A 19235-nucleotide genomic window follows, 5' to 3' on the forward strand; every position below is an offset into this window, starting at 1 on the left:
AGAGAATCCCGCCCGATGTAACGCTGAGTCCGGTACACTCTCGTCCTGCCAGGTCTTTTTAAAACATAGTACAGAGCAGTTAGCCATATCCTGTCTCTTACTTAACAGAAGATTCAGTTCATCTTGTTTATTGACTAGAGAACGGAATTGGAGATTAAAATACTCTGCAGCGGAGAGCGTTTTTCCGTTTTCTGATCCGAACCAAAGCGCCGGCTCTTCTCCCTCTCTTCCTCGCTTGTGGTGCTCTATCGGGTTGAGCAATAGTATCTCCGCTGGCAGTACCAAACATGCTTGATAAAAAAGTCCTCTGAGTAAAAGTGTAGTTTGGTCAGTTTAATCATATTGTCCCGAATATGCAGTAACTCCAGTCTGCTAAACGACATCATACCCCCCACATAATCTAACCAAAAACAAGACATCACCACACAAAAGAGTGAATAGAGCAACTCCATGTCAACAAAGGACGGCGCCATTATGGATTACTTTATCCTTTAACCTGATACATCAATAGAATGTAGCTATGTTTTTGTTTTGTTATTAAAATGGTTTTGGGGGTATGAGGCTTAACACACTAAATGTGGTTGGCTTTAACACAACTCCTTGGTCGTTAAATTCAAAATCCGGTTTAAATTTTTTAGGGACTCTGCCTTTGAAAAGAGTTCTTATTCACTTTAAATGAACCCATTGCCTCATTGATTTTATCAATAAACTTTGCTTAATGGACTATCTGTAATTAATTTTGTCACAGTTTACTGTAATCATACAGCGCTCAGTGCGGCGGGAACATCCTGCAATATGTGAGTCATTTTGGTGGCAGAGTTTTTAATAGCATAGCATTTTATGATTTCAAAAATATTTACAGATAAAAAATAAATCCTTCATAGTTCCCATTGCCAAATAATCACTTAGCGTAAGTGGTGGGAGGCGTTAAATAAACTAACTGAGAGGAGAATTAAAGCTCTTGTTTAGCACAAGGTCATACTCCTCCAGTGAATGAAGAAAATATGTATACAAATATACAGAGTATGTTCGCTCTGGCTCCGTTGCTTGGGCTGTGCATGGGGTTTTAGGAGATTTTCAAGCAGATTGAGTTTGTGCTGACTGCAGTCTGACACAAGGAAGAGCTGTGCACACAGTATTAACCCAACCAAAGCCCACAGATTAGGCCACAACAGTGTGTCAGGAGAATCTTCTTAGCGTACCACCTGATGGGTCACCCTGATATTCATCTCTAAAACATAGCACTTTGCTGCACTTTGGGGGTTTCGGTCCAGCTAATCTTTAATGACCCTCTACTTTGCTAAATCCCTAGATGCTGTATAAGCTTTGTCTATCACAGATATCTTACTGACTTAGTCTATCCTTCTGATGTTGTTTGCAGCACGATTCAGACTTAATGTAAAATTTGACATTGTGAAATCTGTATATTTCCCTCCAAGATCACCACCTTGAATTCAGTTGGTAACCAAAGTTTGTTCCATATTATACAAAAATTAGTTCCAGTCCTCAAATTGGATCTCAGATTGTGGCATTATTTTGGAACTTTTTTTGTTGGTTTAGAAAAAATAAATAAAAACGAACTTGCCAAATTTGTGAAATGTAAAATACTGTTGCCTTGTATCTATGGCCGAATCACAGCCATGCTGATATTCAGTACAACGGCACTCTTGCTTGTGTAATATTGCTTAATTTTTGTGTAAAATATATAGATCTGAATATCTAGAATATATAGATAAGATATGTGGATGATGTTGTCTGGAGTGAGCTAATAACAGCCTGGTCTAATTAAATTTAACTGATAATTAGAAGTCTGTACGGGCCTTAAAATTAAACCCCGACCCATCCCAAAGACTGTGTGGACCGACCCTACCCGGCCTTAATGATGCTGTCAGATTATAAACCCGAACCCAAAATCATTCACTATCTTTTTAATTTCTGTTCCTAGCAAGTACTATTGCAATAAGCTATATTTTATGTAAGCATATACAGTAGGCAACATTAGGAACAGTATTGAAACAGTAAACATACAGTTTTAACAAGGCATGGCAGCCCCTCGGTACACTATAGCAGGATGGAAAAAGCATTGACTTACCATTTATTTGATGAAACTTCACTTGGTGCAGAACAATCTGGAATAATATGAAGCAATGCAACAGTCCCTCTTTATTGCCTGAACTTGTTTAGAATGATGCATCTTTGTGTCACCTGCGCTAAAAACAATCTAGATGCTGTGCAAAGTATGAAACCAAGTGCAGGTGTCTCGACATGCATTTTTGAAAACGTTATTTTTAACTTTAAGTTAATGGTGTTTAAGCAGTGCCAGTCCTGCACAAGATGCTGAAGAAACAGCGAGACACATGCAGCAGTCAAAGACATTCATCCAGCATGTGTTTACATTGGAAAACAATGGAAAACAGAACAGACACACCCAAAAACTAATTTGGTGTGAATGGCCCCTAACTCATCTGCCTGCGCGTTTCTATGAGTGAGAGTACGTGTGCAAAACAAGTTCGGTAGGCCTGTTTATTTTTTCATTAATTACAAACCCGAACCCGGCCTGAACCCGAAGTCCTACTTGAAAAACTGACCCAAACCCAGCCCGAAACCCTTTGTACCCGGGTTGGATTGTAGACCTCTAGTGACAATGGCAACGTTTTTGCAAACCAAAATTACGTGCTTCATTTGGTGGCAGTTTCCAAGTGAAATGTCCTACGGGGGTGTGAAAAGCAACTGAAATTATGTTATAATCAGACTAGGTTTTTTATGTGAATATTATATGGTGTTTTAATGAGTAAAACGTACCTCCCTAACCTAAAAATGTAACCCAAACCTAACCAATATTGTCTTAAAAGATAAATGAGAGATGAAAAAACATCCTTAACCTTAACCTAAACCTAACTGATAGTTTTTAAAGCAAATTCAGCATGAATCATGAAGCACATGTACTGATGCATCCAGGTCATATTGTGTTGCTTCTATGGCACCTTTGCTTCACTTTCACTTTCATTTCGAGCATCCTTTGCTAGACTTGAGGCTGGGTCTTCGAGTCCATTGGAATAAGTCTGTAAATGTAATTGGGTCTGTAATACGAGTGTTTAAATAAGTAGTTTTTCAAATTATACGTTATAGTAAAAGTGTTCTATAATAACATTGCAGTTAGTAATAGAGCGAAAGATAAGTGTTTATAAAGTCATAATTAGCCATATTACCCATGAAAGTAAATAAAACGCACATTTTCACCAGGAAACTGCAGCAAATGCAGCACATAAAAATAAGTTTGCAAAAATATAGTTATTTTCACTTTTATTTTATGAGACTAGGTTGGGTAATAACACCTGTGCTCATCTTTCTGTTTTTTATTCCTTCTTCACACTGTCTCAGGTCATTGAAACCATAAGTGCAGTGGATAAAGATGAACCGCTAAGCGGACATCGCTTCTTCTTTTCTTTCACTGCAGAGACAGTTGGAAACATGAACTTCACCCTCAGAGACAATAAAGGTTTGTGATTTCATTAAGACAGCAATATTTAAAAGCAAAGTCTTGAAACTCAGCTATATTTTCCAATAAGATACGCAAAGCTGTCATTCTATAATCTATTTATTGGAGTCATTTTACATATTTTCACAGTTTCAACTGAAATCATCTTCCTTATAAGTCATAGAGCTCTCTCTTTCTCTCCAGACAATACTGCTTCTATCCTGACTAAGCGGAGTGGTTTTCAGAGGAGGGAACAGGCTATGTATCGACTGCCTGTGTTGATAGTGGACAGCGGCACTCCTGCCCTTAGCAGCACTAACACACTGTCTATAAGAGTGTGTGACTGTGACTCTGTAGGGACTCCTCAGTCATGCGGCACTGAAGCCTTCATGCTGTCAGCTGGACTCAGCACCGGAGCTCTCATTGCTATCCTGGCCTGTATCATCACCTTGCTCGGTAGGAGATAAATTGAACCCTCAACAGCACACAAAGCAATGGTTAATAAGCAGTGTTGCGGAAGCTACATTGAAACTGTAGTTCACCAAGCACTAAACCTTTTATAACTGAGAGCCGAAAACAAGTTGATGAATTATACAATATTTAGTTATATCAGCATATAACTAAATATCAGGGCCAATTCTGACCATATGGGGGCCCTAAGATAATTTCTGCTTTGAGGCCCACCCTCTCCCGTATCCAAGCACACCCAAGAATGACACTACAATATAATCTTCAATGAATTTGAATGTATTAACTTAAAATTGGAATACATAAATTACAAAAAATTAACTATACAAAAATTTAAATAACAATAAATAACTATTTACAAAAAATAATAATAATACAAAAAAGGACCTTGCTTTGTGGGGCCCCCTGGTAGCTTGGGGGCCCTATGCAGACGCTTATACTGCTTATAGTTAGAAATGGTCCTGCAAAATATGATATTATTCTGTACGTTTATTGTAATAAATATTATATTACTTTTTATATTGCTAGAAAAAGAAGTTGGAGGGAATGTTATTATTTTTTTAATCCAATCAAAACAAATTGATTCACTAAAATGAATTGGACATCCCAATGCTTCATATTAGAGAGAGAGAAGGGATATTTTCGGTGAGCGTGTTTGATTAGAACCTCAGTTTTCCCAGCTGTAAATCTGCGAACACAATACATTGTGACAAAACAATTGCAATTTAGTGTTTTGTTCTGCTACACTGTTACTCATTGGAAAAAGCAGTGTCTCTATTTTCAGAGCAGCAAGCTACTGTCATGCTACTGAAAAATGCCATTAAGATAGTAGCGTTGCTAATTTTAGTTTGTTATTTGCCAACACTTTTAATAAGCCAGTTTAATGAAACTAAATGAATCTGAAATTGAAAGTGCTGTGCTTTGTTTGCTGTGCTAACAACTCTTTTACTATGAAAGACAACATGAAATGACATTCATAACTTTTGTAATGTGACCGTTTTATGAGTGAAGCACAATATTTAGTAAGGAATAGAGTGGGACTTGATTGTGTTCATCTTTGATTTGATTGGATGGAGGATAGTTTACTTTTTGTAATTGGTAATATTATTCTTCCCCATACACACAATCTTAATTACATCAGTAAGAAAAAGGAGTGTTGTTTTATAACCTGAGAAAATCATTGCTTTTTGGTAAAAGATTATGAAAACCATTTTTCTTTAGAATAATGTGCAATGATGAATTATGTGCAATAATGCCAAGGACATCTATGAAGTCCAATTTGATTTCAGGTTGTCCTTAATAAGACCAAGCCAATGGATTGAATTCTGTTTCAGAGCCAGCATTTAAATACATCTTAGTGCTTTCTGAACATCCAATCAAAGAACACTTGTTCAATCCATGTTATTGTTCTCCATTTTTAAACCATTTCTAACCATTTTTAAAGAGCTTCATTTAATTTCCACCTCCCCCATACTGACATTTCACGCACAGTTGGTTTACTGTTACTTTATAAATGCTGGAACTACAGCTCTAACAGGTGGACACTGAGAGGTCTGCTTGGCCACAATTGACTTGTTTGCGCTCTCCTGGGAAGCTGCTGGTGTGTCTGATTACTACATTTTGAGCCTTATTAGCTGATTGTTTGAAGAATGACCTCTACCCAATATGTACCATTCACTTGGTCTGATTGGTTGACAGGTGTGTCTGTGCTGATTTGTTGACCTGAAAACTGCAGAGAGGGAGTGAATTCAGTCCTGATGGTTGGATTGATTTCTTGATTATACCATTGATAGGTTGTCTCTCTGGCTGGGCCGGCAGTGTGTAGATCTGTCCACAGATACTGTCACAGCCCTGTTTTCTGACAGCTGTTGCATCTGGCAGTGTGTAGATCTGTCCACAAATACTGTCACAGCCCTGTTTTCTGACAGCTGTTGCATCTGTCTTAAAAGAATCCTGTTATTGTGACAAGATGGGAATTTGTATGTGTACACACATTTTGAGCTGAGCCCCAGTAATATATATTTTGTTTAGCCTTATTAGTTGATTGTTTGATGAATGACCTCTACCCAATATGTACCATTCACTTGGTCTGATTGGTTGACTGGTGTGTCTGTGCTGATTTGTTGACCTAAAAACTGCCGAGAGGGAGTGAATACAGTTCTAATGGTTAGATTGATTTCTTGATTATACCATTGATAGTTTGTCTCTCTGGCTGGGCTGGCGGTGTGTAGATCTGTCCACAGATACTGTCACAGCCCTGTTTTCTGACAGCTGTTGCTGAGCTGCCTAAATTCAAAATTCAGTGACAACTATACACAAACATTTAAAAAAAGGGGCCAATAATTGAGTGTATTATAATTTTTGGTGGTACCTTGCAGATAGAATCTTCACAGCAACAAGCTCCAACACAGTGCACCGTGACTTACTGTTTGGGTCAGAGACAGCGGTTTACACACTGTGGAAGCACACACACACTAGGCGAGTTCTTCCTTTCAAACTGTTAGCTGGAGTGCAGCTGAATGGAACATTCAGTCTTCAAAAAAATGTTTTACTTAACACTGTGTATTAAAAACAATATGGTTAATATGGTTTATCAAATCAAATCACTTTATTGTCACACTACCATATACACAAGTGCAACAGTAGGTGAAAGTCTTGTGTGCAGTTCCGAGCAACATAGCAGTCATGACAGTGACGAGACATATAACAGTTACAATAAACAACATTTACACAACACAATTTACATATCAAATGTACACATACTTACACAACACAATAATAATATACAATGTACAGTAAACAATACACACAATATAGAATACACATACAATAAAAAGAAAAAAGAAAGAGTATATTAAAAATATATATATACAGTAGTTGTATTGAGGAGAATATAATTATGACAGTCCAGTGTGAGATAATAGATTAATAAAGTGCAGTGCTGATATATTTATTGATCGTGAGAGATCAAGTGTTCAAAAGTTTGATTGCTTGGGGAAAGAAGCTGTCATGTAGTCGGCTGGTGCGGGTCCTGATACTGCGATACTGCCTGCCTGATGGTAGCAGTGAGAGCAGCCCATGACTCGGGTGGCTGGAGTCTCTGATGATCCTCTGAGCTTTTTTCACACACTGCCTGTTATATATGTCCTGGAGGGAGGGAAGCTCACCTCCAATGATGTGTCTGGCAGTTCGCACCATCCTTTGCAGGGCTTTGCGGTTGTGGGTGGTGCTATTGCCGTACCAGGCGGTGATGCAGCCAGTCAGGATGCTCTCTACAGTACTGGTGTAGAACCGTGTGAGGATGTGGTGGTTCATTCCAAACTTCCTCAGCCATCTCAGGAAGAAGAGGCGCTGGTGAGCCTTCTTCACAACGGCCGGACCATGTAAGTTCCTCAGTAACGTGGACACAGAGGAACTTGAAACTGCTGACTCTCTCCACCGGTGCTCCATTAATGGTGATGGGGCTTTGTTCTCTGTCTTTCTTCCTGAAGTCCACTACAAGCTCCTTGGTTTTACTGACGTTGAGGGAGAGGTTGTGCTTCTGACACCAGTGTGTCAGAGTGTGCACCTCCTCTCTGTAGGATAGTATTGTCAGTGATCAGTCCTACCACTGTCGTATTGTCAGCTAACTTAATGATGGCATTGGAGATATGTGTTGCCACACATTCATGTGTGTACAGGGAATACAGGAGTGGGCTGAGAACACAGTGTTGAGGAGATGTTGCTGCCCATTCTAACCACCTGAAGTCCAGGATCCAGCTGCACAGCGAGCTGTTTAAGCCCAGAGCCCGGAGTTTCTCATCAAGCTTGGAGGGCACTATAGTGTTGAATGCTGAGCTTTAGTCTACAAACAGCATTCTCACATATGTGTTCCTTTTTTCCAGGTGTGAGAGAGCAGTGTGTATTGTAGATGCAATGGCATCATCAGTTGAGCAGTTGTTGCGGTAGGCAAACTGCAATGGGTCCAGAGAGGTGGGCAGCACAGGGCAGATGTGATCTCTGATTAACCTCTCAAAGCATTTGCTGATGATGGGGGTTAAAGCAACAGGATGCCAGTCATTTAGGCAAGTGATTTTGGCTTGCTTTGGTACAGGCACAATGGTTGATGTTTTGAAGCATGTGGGGACTACAGACAGGGTGAGGGACAGGTTGAAAATGTCCGTAAAAACAACAGCCAGTTGGTTCGCACACGCTGTGATGACACGGCCCGGAATGCCATCTGGACCCGCGGCTTTACTGATGTTCACCCGTTGGAAGGATCGGGTTACATCCGCAACAGTGACGGAGAGTGAACCAACCTCTGTAGCATCAGCCGCGAGTGCTCTCTCTGCGAGGGCGGTGATATTGTCCTTGAAACGAGCATAAAATGTATTAAGCTCATCCGGGAGAGAGGCAGATCACACCGTGATTTGTTGATTATAAAACATACACCACCACCTCTGCTTTTACCTGAGAGGTCTTTCGCTCTGTCCGCTTGGTGCATGGAGAACCCCGCAGGTTTGATGGCCGAGTCTGAAATCTCCGCAGACAACCAGGTTTCTGTAAGGCAGATAACGCAGCAATCCCTCGTCTCTCGTTGGAAAGAGATCCACGCTCTAAGCTCGCAGAGCTTGTTGTCCAGAGACTGAACATTTGCCAGTAGTATACTGGGTAGCGGGGGTCGATTTGCTATGATAAGTACGCTGGCTCTTTTTCCCCTTTTCCTTCAGTGTTTCCGCGGACGGACAGCCCAGACAAAGGGCTCCGTTGGCGTGTTTGTAAACAGCGGGTCGGCATTGAGGAATTTGAAGTCCGGTTTTCGGTGTGTAATTGCAGAACCAATGTCCAAAAGCGTTTGTCTGTCATATACAATTAGGTAGACAACATCCAAGACAAAAAAGCAAAAAACTGTAAACAAAACAAACAATAAACTGCAGTGTTGTGTCGGAGCTCGCAATGCAGCAGCCATACTCTGCGCCATCTTGAGTTCCATTTATCCATTTTTTAGTTCCATTTATCCAGTCAAGCCAACCACGTTTTGCAAATACACTGTCCAGCCAGCAACGACGAAAACAGTGGTGCACGCTTTTTAAGATAATTATGATAACTTGAATGAAGAGCAGAGAGTAGTGCTTTCTAATCATTCTTTCGTTGAGTTGGCCAGCAAGTCTTCATATAATGACAAAATATGATTAATTATATTTTGATTGTGCTGTTTTTTGTAGGTTTGGTAACAGACTACGTTATAACAACCTATAATAATGAATATGCGAGACACTGCAACAACAAAGTGATGCAATGCAGCAGCCAAAGACTTCTGTCTGACATACAGTCCATAATAATCCATTTTAGAATTGACTTTATACTACTGTCATTTGAAACGTGTCTTGAGACCCCTGCATTCATTTTTGCTTTGCCCAGCTGTCTTCCAGTGCAAAAACGTATCCTGTTGTGTGGGGTTTTTCATTTTGTGCTATCTTCTCTCAGAAAGTGTGCCTTTTAAAGCTGGAGTTGCACTGTCCCTTGCCGACTGCTACTCGTTGACGCTCTGAGGCGAATCATGAATGCAGCTTTAGGATTGCTGTAGGAAAGTGGATAGTCAAAGTTTACCAGCTGATTAATATTGTGGAGGATGAGAATTTAAGAGATTTAATGGCAATTGCAAAGAACACTAAACCTATGTGGACTAAAGCCATCTTTACATGGCAAAGGTGGCACAGAACCTGCATCTGAAGTAGCAATTAGGTGTATTTTCACAGAGCAGGAATAAATGCATCTACACAGTCATTGCAAATGCATAAATAATGGTATGAGAAGAATATTTTAAAAGTACAATTATGAATATAGAAATATGAAATGAATTAATATATGAATGAATACTCAACCTATGGGGACTAATTCTTTCAATAAGTCAACCTCCCAAATAGACCTTGAGAGACGTTTAATGGTACTTGAATTGAATTGACTATTTTAGTGCATTTCTATCTTTATATTGTGGAAGGCTTTGTTTGGAAAATGTTAATAAAGCATTATATTGCTAAGATGTAAATAAATGCATTTTGACATGAAAATAAGTATATATGGTGTCAAATTTCAGCCTTTTCAAAATCTGCGATTAATCATGATTAATCGGACATGGCCTGTCATGGACTCGGTCTTGAGTCCGACTCGATTGTTTAAAGACTCGGACTTGACTTGGATTAGACTAAGGTTGACTCGAACCCAACACTGATAGATATATATAGATGGATGGATGGATAGAGTTACTACAGAGACTACTGTATAACATTGAATACCGAGGTGGCTGATACGACGAAAACACAAAGATGGTTATGTATTCAGTGTAATAGAAACTAGACAAGGCAGTTTCACACGACATTGGACCTGACAACTGGTCAAATTACTTGTGGCGTTTGTGCAGCCAAGACGGTGCTCACATTGTGGTTTCATCATGGTTAAAACTGTGGTCCACACGGTGTTGTCAGCTTAAACTGGAAACAGTACAGTTACACAGTTAATAATTAATTAACTGTGTAACTTTTTAAATAGTCTGGGGAAAAAAGCATTATTGCTAAAGCAGACAGCAACTCTAAACATATAAACAGCACCTATTTATTATTGACTATTTTAAAAGCATTGACGAGCTTAAAATACATACTTTTACTGCATTTGTCCACCATTCACAACATTCAACCATGCACAATAAAATGTTAGGATATTTGGGCAGTGACTCTTTTTTATTTTATTTAATTATATAGACTATAAAATAAAAGTATTATTTGATTACAGAATTTGTGTATGAAGCTAAACTTCATGTTATGAGATGAATTTAACCAGTTATGAAGTTTTCATTTTAAATGTTTATTTTATTTTTATTGTAAACCACCAGGAACGAGACATTGTGTCCCCCTTGCCAGAACACTAGACCTACCACTGTACTGTAAATGGCCGTACCTTATTCTCGGCTCCTCAGTGCAAAAACCTGACTGACAGACGCACGCCCGCTTCCCTTTATACCCATATGTCCGGGGGCAAATTCTGTCTGCCAATTTCTCATTGGCCTTTTCTCAAGTTCAGAGGTACATGAGGCTCTCAAGAAAACCCTGATGCACATCTTTTTTAAGCCTATATCTCTGACACTTTTGAAGGACAATTCTGTTCAATTTATGACTCAAAATTATTATTCTCCAAGTTTTTGAGGTTAAAGTAGAGCTCAATGAAATTTTCTTTGGTTGGTATTTAAAGATTTTGGACTAATTGCAATACAACTCTGCTACCTCTCAAGCAAATATCAATTATTATTATTATTATCTTCTGCAGCAGAAGCTGTGAGACACACATGGATGCATCAGGGATTTAGGTTCATGAGCAGCACTCAGAATGTCATGGTTACTGTTGTATCCTCCGTTCCCTGATGGAGGGAACGAGACGTTGTGTCAAATGTAGTGACACAAGGGTCTTTCTTGAGAGCCTCATGTACCTCTGAACTTGAGAAAAGGCCAATGAGAAATTGGCAGACAGAATTTGCCCCCGGACATAGGGGTATAAAGGGAAGCGGGCGTGCGTCTGTCAGTCAGGTTTTTGCACTGAGGAGCCGAGAATAAGGTACGGCCATTTACAGTACAGTGGTAGGTCTAGTGTTCTGGCAAGGGGGACACAATGTCTCGTTCCCTCCATCAGGGAACGGAGGTTACAACAGTAACCATGACATTCCCCTTCTGTCACTCACTTGACGTTATGTCGAATGTAGTGACGCAAGGTGTCCCATTTAAAAGCGCCATGCACTAGACCATGTTATGTGAACTGCTGACACAGCGTGCTAGAAGCAACTGTATCGGCCACACGTAACCCTCCCCAACGCCCCCAGAAAAGGTGTCATATACAGACCTTAGGTTCCCAGCGCCCCTAGGGAGGGAACAGGCGACATGACTACCATGAGAGCAAGCCATGCAGACTTTTCTCTCTCTATGTTTTTCGTCATAATAATAATAAGTTTTATTTATAGGCGCCTTTCAAGACTCTTAAGGGCACCTTACAGACATAATCAAGTTTACAATAAGAAAAGATAAAAACCTAAAATCACATATAAAAATTAGCACAGAATATATAAAAAAATATATACAGTCATAAATAAGAGTTATTTGTAGTAACCTAATTTAAAAAGGTGGGTTTTGAGGAGGGACTTGAAAGTGGAAAGACGATCACAATTACGGATATCTGGCGGTAAAGAGTTCCAGAGTCGTGGAGCAGCACTGCTAAAGGATCTGGACCCCATAGAAGTCAGATGAACAGAAGGTATCACAAGAGAGAGAGAGAGAGGAACAGGATCTAAGAGTGTGGGTAGGAGAATATATATGAATAAGATCTAGAAGATAGGAAGGTGCTAGGCTATGAAGAGCCTTGAAGGTCAATAACAGAATCTTGTAATCAATACGAAGTTTAACAGGGAGCCAGTGAAGTTGTTGAAGAATAGGTGTTATATGGGCAGAGGTAGAAGTTTGTGAAATAATCAGTGCAGCCGAGTTTTGTACCAGCTGTAATTTATACTGAAGTTTTTGTGGTAGACCAAATAAAAGGGAATTATAATAATCCAAGCGGGACGTGACCAGAGCATGTACGAGAGTGGTAGTGCTGTGAATTGAGAGGGAGGGGCGAAGACGATTTATGTTGCGCAAGTGGAAATAAGCAGACCGGGTAATATTATTTACATGTGCTTCAAAAGAAAGAGTGCTATCCAGAATGACACCCAGACTCTTAACTTTCAAACAGGGAAGTACAGTGGAATTGTCAATGGTCAGAGCAAAACCTTTTGATTTGGCAAGATTCGACTTAGTACCTACAAGAAGAAGCTCAGTTTTATTACTATAGAGTTTGAGAGTTACTAGAAAACCATGATTGTATTTCAAGTAAACAGTTATGAAGGGAAGACGGTGGGAGAGAAGAACTTGGTTTGGTGGAAATATAGAGCTGGGTGTCATCAGCATAGCAGTGAAAGTGAATTCCAAATTTCCTAAAAATATTGCTATAAAAATAAGAGGTAGAAGATATATTATAAATAATAAAGGTCCCAAGACAGATCCCTGTGGAACACGAGTAGTAACTGGAGAGCACTGTGAAAGAAACATTTTCAATTTAACGAACTGAGTGCGACCAGAGAGATAAGATTTAAACCAAGCAAGAGACGTACCACTAATACCAATGGATGCTAATCTCTCTAAAATTATGTTCTGTGAGATAGTGTCAAAGGCTGCGATTTAAATCTAGAAGAATGAGTATTGACAGAAGTCCTGCATCAGCTGAGATTAACAGATCATTAGTGATTTTGACCATAGCAGTTTCAGTGCTGTAATGTGAGCGGAAACCTGACTGGAACTGTTCATAAAGGTTATTAGTTAGAAGATGTGTGTGGACCTGAGAAGCAACTATCATTTCAAAATTTTTTGAAAGAAATGGAAATGCATGAGCATTTTGAACGGGAGTTTGTGTAAAGCCCGTTTGAGAACTCGCAAGTCCAACCCTTTTTTGGGTATGATGAAGTAAGGGCTGTAGAAACCCTTCTTCATCTCGGCTGGAGGGACGGACTGTATCGCGTCCTTGAGTAGCAGAGTTGTAGTCTCTGCTCATGAGGCGCTGGCGTCCTCGCCGTGCATCGAGGTGGAGCGAGTACCACTGAAATGAGGTAGGAGCCTGACGAATTGAATCGCGTAGCCGAGTCGGAATGTCAGAGACTGAGTAAGAGGTCCTGGAAAGGCGTCTTCGTAAATCGTCAGCGCCGGCTTGCCGGGGATGGGCAGTCGTGGGTCCAGAGGCAAGGTAACTTCATCCGGGGAACCGGGACTGGAGGATTTTGGTGCCGGGGCACCGTGAGAATGGCACACACTGGCGGGAGTGGGGAAATCGCTCTTTCATTGACAGTGTGGATGGCAAAAGAAAATAAGGAAAATTGACATTTTCCTCCCAGCCCTCCACCGGGGGACTGAATGGTCCTGATACCACCTCTGACAGTCAGAACATCTGACTGCCCGGGTCTTCCATCTCAGAAGCACTTAGGAGCTTTCCGGGTCCTAAAAGGGGTCCTGCAGACGGGGGGCATACGCTGGGGTTGAGAGCTGGGCCCGGGTTGAGGCGTAGCTACCTGTTGCTTGGATGCAGGGGGGACGCCCACGGCGGGCAGATGGGGCGCAGGCAGCGCTGGGGCGGCTGAAGTGGCATTCACCTTGAGAAATGAAAGCCGCAACGCTGCCATGGTCATGTTCTCGCAGTGAGTGCATGAACCATTCACAAAAGCTGCCTAAGTGTGATCGCTACCCAGGCACACGAGACAGCATCTATGACCGTCAGGTTTGGAGAGATATCGACTGCATCCAGGAACTACACAGAGGTGGAAGGGCACCTTAAAAAAAAGGATCCCGAAAAGGACGTTCAACTCCTGCTGTGTATTGCTCTTTTGTGAGTGAAAACAAACTCTTTTAGAGGGTAAAATACTCTTTTAGAAGAATGCACTCTTTCAGACAGAAGCGCTGTCGAAACGCCCAGTTGCGTGAACTGCACAGCACCGTAGATCCAACAGCAGCTTGCTGCTACACAACCACTCGGCTCCGAAGAAAAAATCTGACTGACAGACGCATGCCCCCTTCGCTTTATACCCGTATGTCTGGGGGCGGGATATGCAAATTCGGTCTGCCAATTTCTCATTGGCCTTTTCTCAAGTTCAGAGGTACACGAGGCTCTCAAGAAAGACCCCTTGTGTCACTACATTCAACACAACGTCGAGTGAGTGACAGAAGGGGAACTGCTCTGCATTGTGCAGTTTTCTGCAAATTAACTTGAAAATCATGTCCGTGGCGACATGGACCTAATGTTATCAGTGGGCTTTTCCAGTGTTTTTGGATGGTGGCTCAAGCGAGTGCTAATTACTACTGTGTTTCCTCATTTGTATGTACTGTATTTTCCCAAATCAGTCGGCAGACTCAGAAAGAAATCGCAGTATAGACTATTATTTCTTTATATAGGGATAATTGTAAGTAAAATTAAATTGAATTGACGAATTGAAAATGAAGTAGAAATAATAACTAAATTAAAATTCTAAGTAATAATAACCTGGGTTGTAATGACTAATGCAGCTTTCACTTTCTTTAGTCTATGTTTGAGTGGAGAGGAAAAAGCAACAAATAAATGAAATGTCAACAGAATGGAATAAGAATTGTGTTAAAGGACAGTTTTTTCTTCATACACCTAAAGCAGTGGACTCTACTTGCTGAATTATTGCACCATTATCTTAGCAATATGCTAATGCAAACTCTATTGAAATCAATTGCGAGTTGGGTCTATTTGCTGCCTATGTATAGCACTTCAAATTTGTCTCTTATGAGGTTCCATGATATTTTAAGATGCTGCATGAGAAGGCAGCAGCATATGTAGGCAGTAGGCAACGAGGCAGACAGAGCTCATCTGTCTGTCGCACTGATAGCTCAGACTCTGCCCCTAATTAAGATCGACACGGACCTGTGAGAAAAACCATCCTCTCAAAACAGCACAGTTTGGGGCCCGCATTACCAGACTCCCTTCTCGTGTGTTGATTGATCACTTTCTTCAATTATTTATCATGGGAATGTGAGCACAGCTTTCTTGTTAACAGCTCTAACGGATGTGAAATAGTCATTCCTGTGGTTTTGCCGTCTCATGTGAACATAGACTCTCCAGTGCTGCAACCCCCACCCTTCTCTCCATCTGAACTACAGAAGTTGGATTAGACCAGTGCTCTGCCTGATTTGAGCAACGCAGTTATTTTTGGCAAAGAGAGTCCAGCCCCAGGGGCGCAAGACTGCTCACTCATGGCTGAGGGGAGGAGGAGGATGGCTTCAGAGGAGGAGAGATCATTCTTTCTATCCTCTTTCGCTCCTTTTATCTTTTTTCGAAGTAATGAATCAACAAGCTTCCTGCCTGCTGTTGCTGTACTTATCAAAGCAACAGTCAACCAAACCTGCCAGACAATGAACGATAACACAAGAACATGTCAGCTTTGAGCGTTGTTTGTCTTTTTCTATCTTGTTGTTTCCAGCTCACCTAACGACATACAAAATAGCTTCTGCATTAACTTGAGTTACATTACAACGTCTGAGTCATGCTATGAACCCCAAAGCTTGATAATGGCTCGTGAAATATTTGAAACCGAAAAAATTGATGGAGGGATACAGCAGACTGTTGTGGTATACAAATTAGGTTTTATCAGTGTTTGGATAAAGTAATTTAAAGATTTTCAGGAGAGCATTTCACATAACGACAGCCGATGCGAAGCGCTCAGCACTGAATTGAGTTGGAGCTTCTACTCATTATTTCACAGTCTTCAGTAGAGGAATAGAGAGAGAGGTCAGGTAAGCCTTGGGCACTCTGATACATTAATAGCCACAAGTCAAACTTGCAAGAGTGACATCAACTTTTCGGTCTCTGCTAGCCTGAATGCAAGGTGTCCCCCTCTTCCAGGATTGCTTCCCCTATGGCATCCGACAGTGCAAGCGGACCGCAGTCAGCAATACTTATGAGGCCCCTTAAGGCGATGTAGTGTGCTCTTGCATCACCCAGAATAAATCACATTTTATTTTGCAGATAATGTCGGCACTGTGAAAATGCAGGGACAGAGAGGTGTCATAAAGCACAAACACCTTGTGTCGTGCAGTGGCATAAATGTCAACAGATAGATAGATCTGGGTAATGCCAGTATATCTTGATTAGACTTAAATGTCCAGGGCTATTGGCAGTGGCTGAGAGAGAGAAAGAGAGGGAATGAAGGGCAGTGCATAATCTAGTAGTCACTGGCTCATTTTTAAGAGGTCGATGAGAACGAGGCCTCCACAAAATATCCCACTTGTTGTTTAATTGATTCTGTATGACGGATTGTTTTCTCAATCCAATTACTGCAAATTGAGGATAATGTTAAATTGATCTGCTGCTCCTGTTGAACATCCATCTTGTGTCAAAACTGCAGTCAGGGTAAATCAAGCCTTAAAGTGGGTGTATTCTGAAACAGTTAAGGCTCTGCATTAGACCTATATAACTCTTAGTAATTACATAACAGTGGCTTGAAAAATCAAACTCCCATGTCTTTAAAGAGCTGTTTGGATTGGTGAATTGCAAGCGACTTCATGTCTTCTCGAATAAAGCAATGTTTCACAGAGAATTAGCTTTCAGCAATATAAATGTTTCTGCATTAAACTTCAGCTTTGAGCTTTTGAGGCACACTTGTAAGCATTAAAATGTTGAAATAATCCTGTGTCTTTGTGGTTATCTTTTTTGTAAAAATATCAAAATATCCTTAAAACAAGATACATTTACCTGATACGCAACACTACCGTACATAATACTGTATATTTAAGGGATAGTTCACCCAAAAATAAAAATTCTCATAATTTACTTACCTTCTTGCAATCACAGATGTGTATGACTTTCTTTCTTCTGCTGAAACTTTTAGATTTTTATTAGAATATTTCAGTCCCCACAATGCAAGTTAATAAGCCAGAAAAGGACATAAAGGCAGCAGAAAAGTGTCTTTTTCTGTAGCACATTTGATGATGTATCACAAATTCAGAATAGTCCCATGCACTATATTTACAATGTACAGGTCATTTGTAAATATATGTTTATTGCATCTGAAATCGATGCCTTTTGATTCATGAATGTATGAAAAATAGAGTAATGTTATTTACATTATTATGCTGTTTTTACAAATACTAGTTTTCTTAATTTTAGGAAAAGCTGTTGATATAAAGCATTCACAATTAGTTAAAAAGAGGTTTTCAGAGGCGTGAAACACTCAAAGTGGACAAAAAAAAAAATTATTAACTGCAGATGCCCAAGAGTATACATACAATATTGTATGTATACTGTTGGGCATCTGCAGTTTATAATTGTATATTTTTTTTTACTTGTTTCCTGAATAGAAATAATGAGCCACGGAGTCCTTGGCACCAAACATTCCCATAGGCACCATATAACAATGTTGCACTTGAATGTAAGGTCGAAGTTGGTTTTGTTTATATAATTGTCGATGTGTGTGTGTGCGTACTCTGTGATTATGACTGCACACGTGCAGCCGCTGCCTCGCTGGCCCACTCGCCCAGCTTGTCTGACTTGTGAAATGACACTAGGCCCGGGGATGAAGTATGAGACTTTGACACCATATTTCACACTCGCTGTGGCAGGCCTGAAGGATGGATCATTAGACGTTTGCCTCCCTTTTCCCCCTACTCTATCTTTCTTTCACTCTTTCCCTTTCTCTTCAGCCTGCTCCTACTTGCACCTCCTTCACTTCATCAGCTCTCTTTCCCTCCCCCTCGAGCTTGGTATTGGCAGCCAAAAATACATATGCAGTATCTACATTGAGAGAGATAGACTCCCGTGGGAGGAGTGTGTTGTGGCTGTATACTGTAAGTTCCAGTGCATTCATTGGTCTGAGCGGTGCAACACAGAGGATTGTTTTTTGCTTTTTGTTTTTTGCATTTTACATGGCACAAACATTTTTTTGTGCATGTGATGTATGTCCTCATTTTTCTCATTTTCCATTGACTCAATTTCTCCTCTCTCACAAAATATATATATATATTTTTTTATTATTTTATACCTGGTTTGCATCTCTGAGACACGAGTCTCTGTGTGACAGTGCTGCCTTGTCTCTTGTTGATATTTTTGATGTGTGCACATGGGGTCTGCGCTTTCAGGGCAGGGTGATATTTTTTGACTGACATATAATCCAGTCTTATTTCATGCATCCAATAGGCATATGCTGCACTCATTAAAATGATTTAATGTTGGCCTTTCTAGAAGCTGCTTGCAAGCAAGTGGCCATTAAAGTCCCATATTTACAACACATATACTGCTTTAAATCTTTGTGTGCTTGCAAGTATGTGTTTATCTCTGTCTGTTTGCTTGTGTTCACACATGACAGAGCTAAGAGTGAGAAAACAAAAGTGCTGCCATTTGTGCAATTCTCAGTGGTGCTTGTATTTGTGTGCGCGAATAAAGGGCCGTACAGTTAATAAGCATTGTAAACAGAAACTCATAGTAGGATGAGATTAAATCAAGACTGTAACTCCTTCAACACCTGCTCCCAAGAGCACCTCCCATGATGAAACGCCTCCTGCTCGGGATTTGTCAGCAGCATTATTAAAACCACTACAGCCCAATGTGATGAACTTTTTGATAAAACTAATGTACCAAATCTGGCCTAATTGAACTGCAGAGATAATTCAGGTTATCCATCATGTTGAATGTAGAAGTGTCAGGCCTTCTAGAGACGTTCTATAGGGCATAAAAC

At 40.4% G+C, this 19235-nt stretch overlaps 1 protein-coding gene across 3 annotated transcripts in view; it reads left to right on the forward strand.

Annotated features, from left to right (window-relative positions):
* LOC127649593 (cadherin-7-like) overlaps nucleotides 1-19235 on the forward strand; it is a 99132-nt gene that overhangs the window by 70564 nt on the left and 9333 nt on the right. For 2 of the 3 annotated variants that reach the window (XM_052134775.1, XM_052134776.1), the window contains 2 exons: nucleotides 3382-3499; nucleotides 3683-3934. The exons of the other annotated variant lie outside the window; for it this stretch is intronic. In XM_052134775.1, coding sequence (XP_051990735.1) covers nucleotides 3382-3499; nucleotides 3683-3934 — 370 coding nt within the window. The remainder of the gene's footprint in view (nucleotides 1-3381; nucleotides 3500-3682; nucleotides 3935-19235) is intronic. 3 annotated transcript variants of the gene reach the window in all.

Source organism: Xyrauchen texanus, chromosome 9 (genome assembly GCF_025860055.1).
Source record: "Xyrauchen texanus isolate HMW12.3.18 chromosome 9, RBS_HiC_50CHRs, whole genome shotgun sequence".
Classification (NCBI taxonomy): domain Eukaryota; kingdom Metazoa; phylum Chordata; class Actinopteri; order Cypriniformes; family Catostomidae; genus Xyrauchen; species Xyrauchen texanus.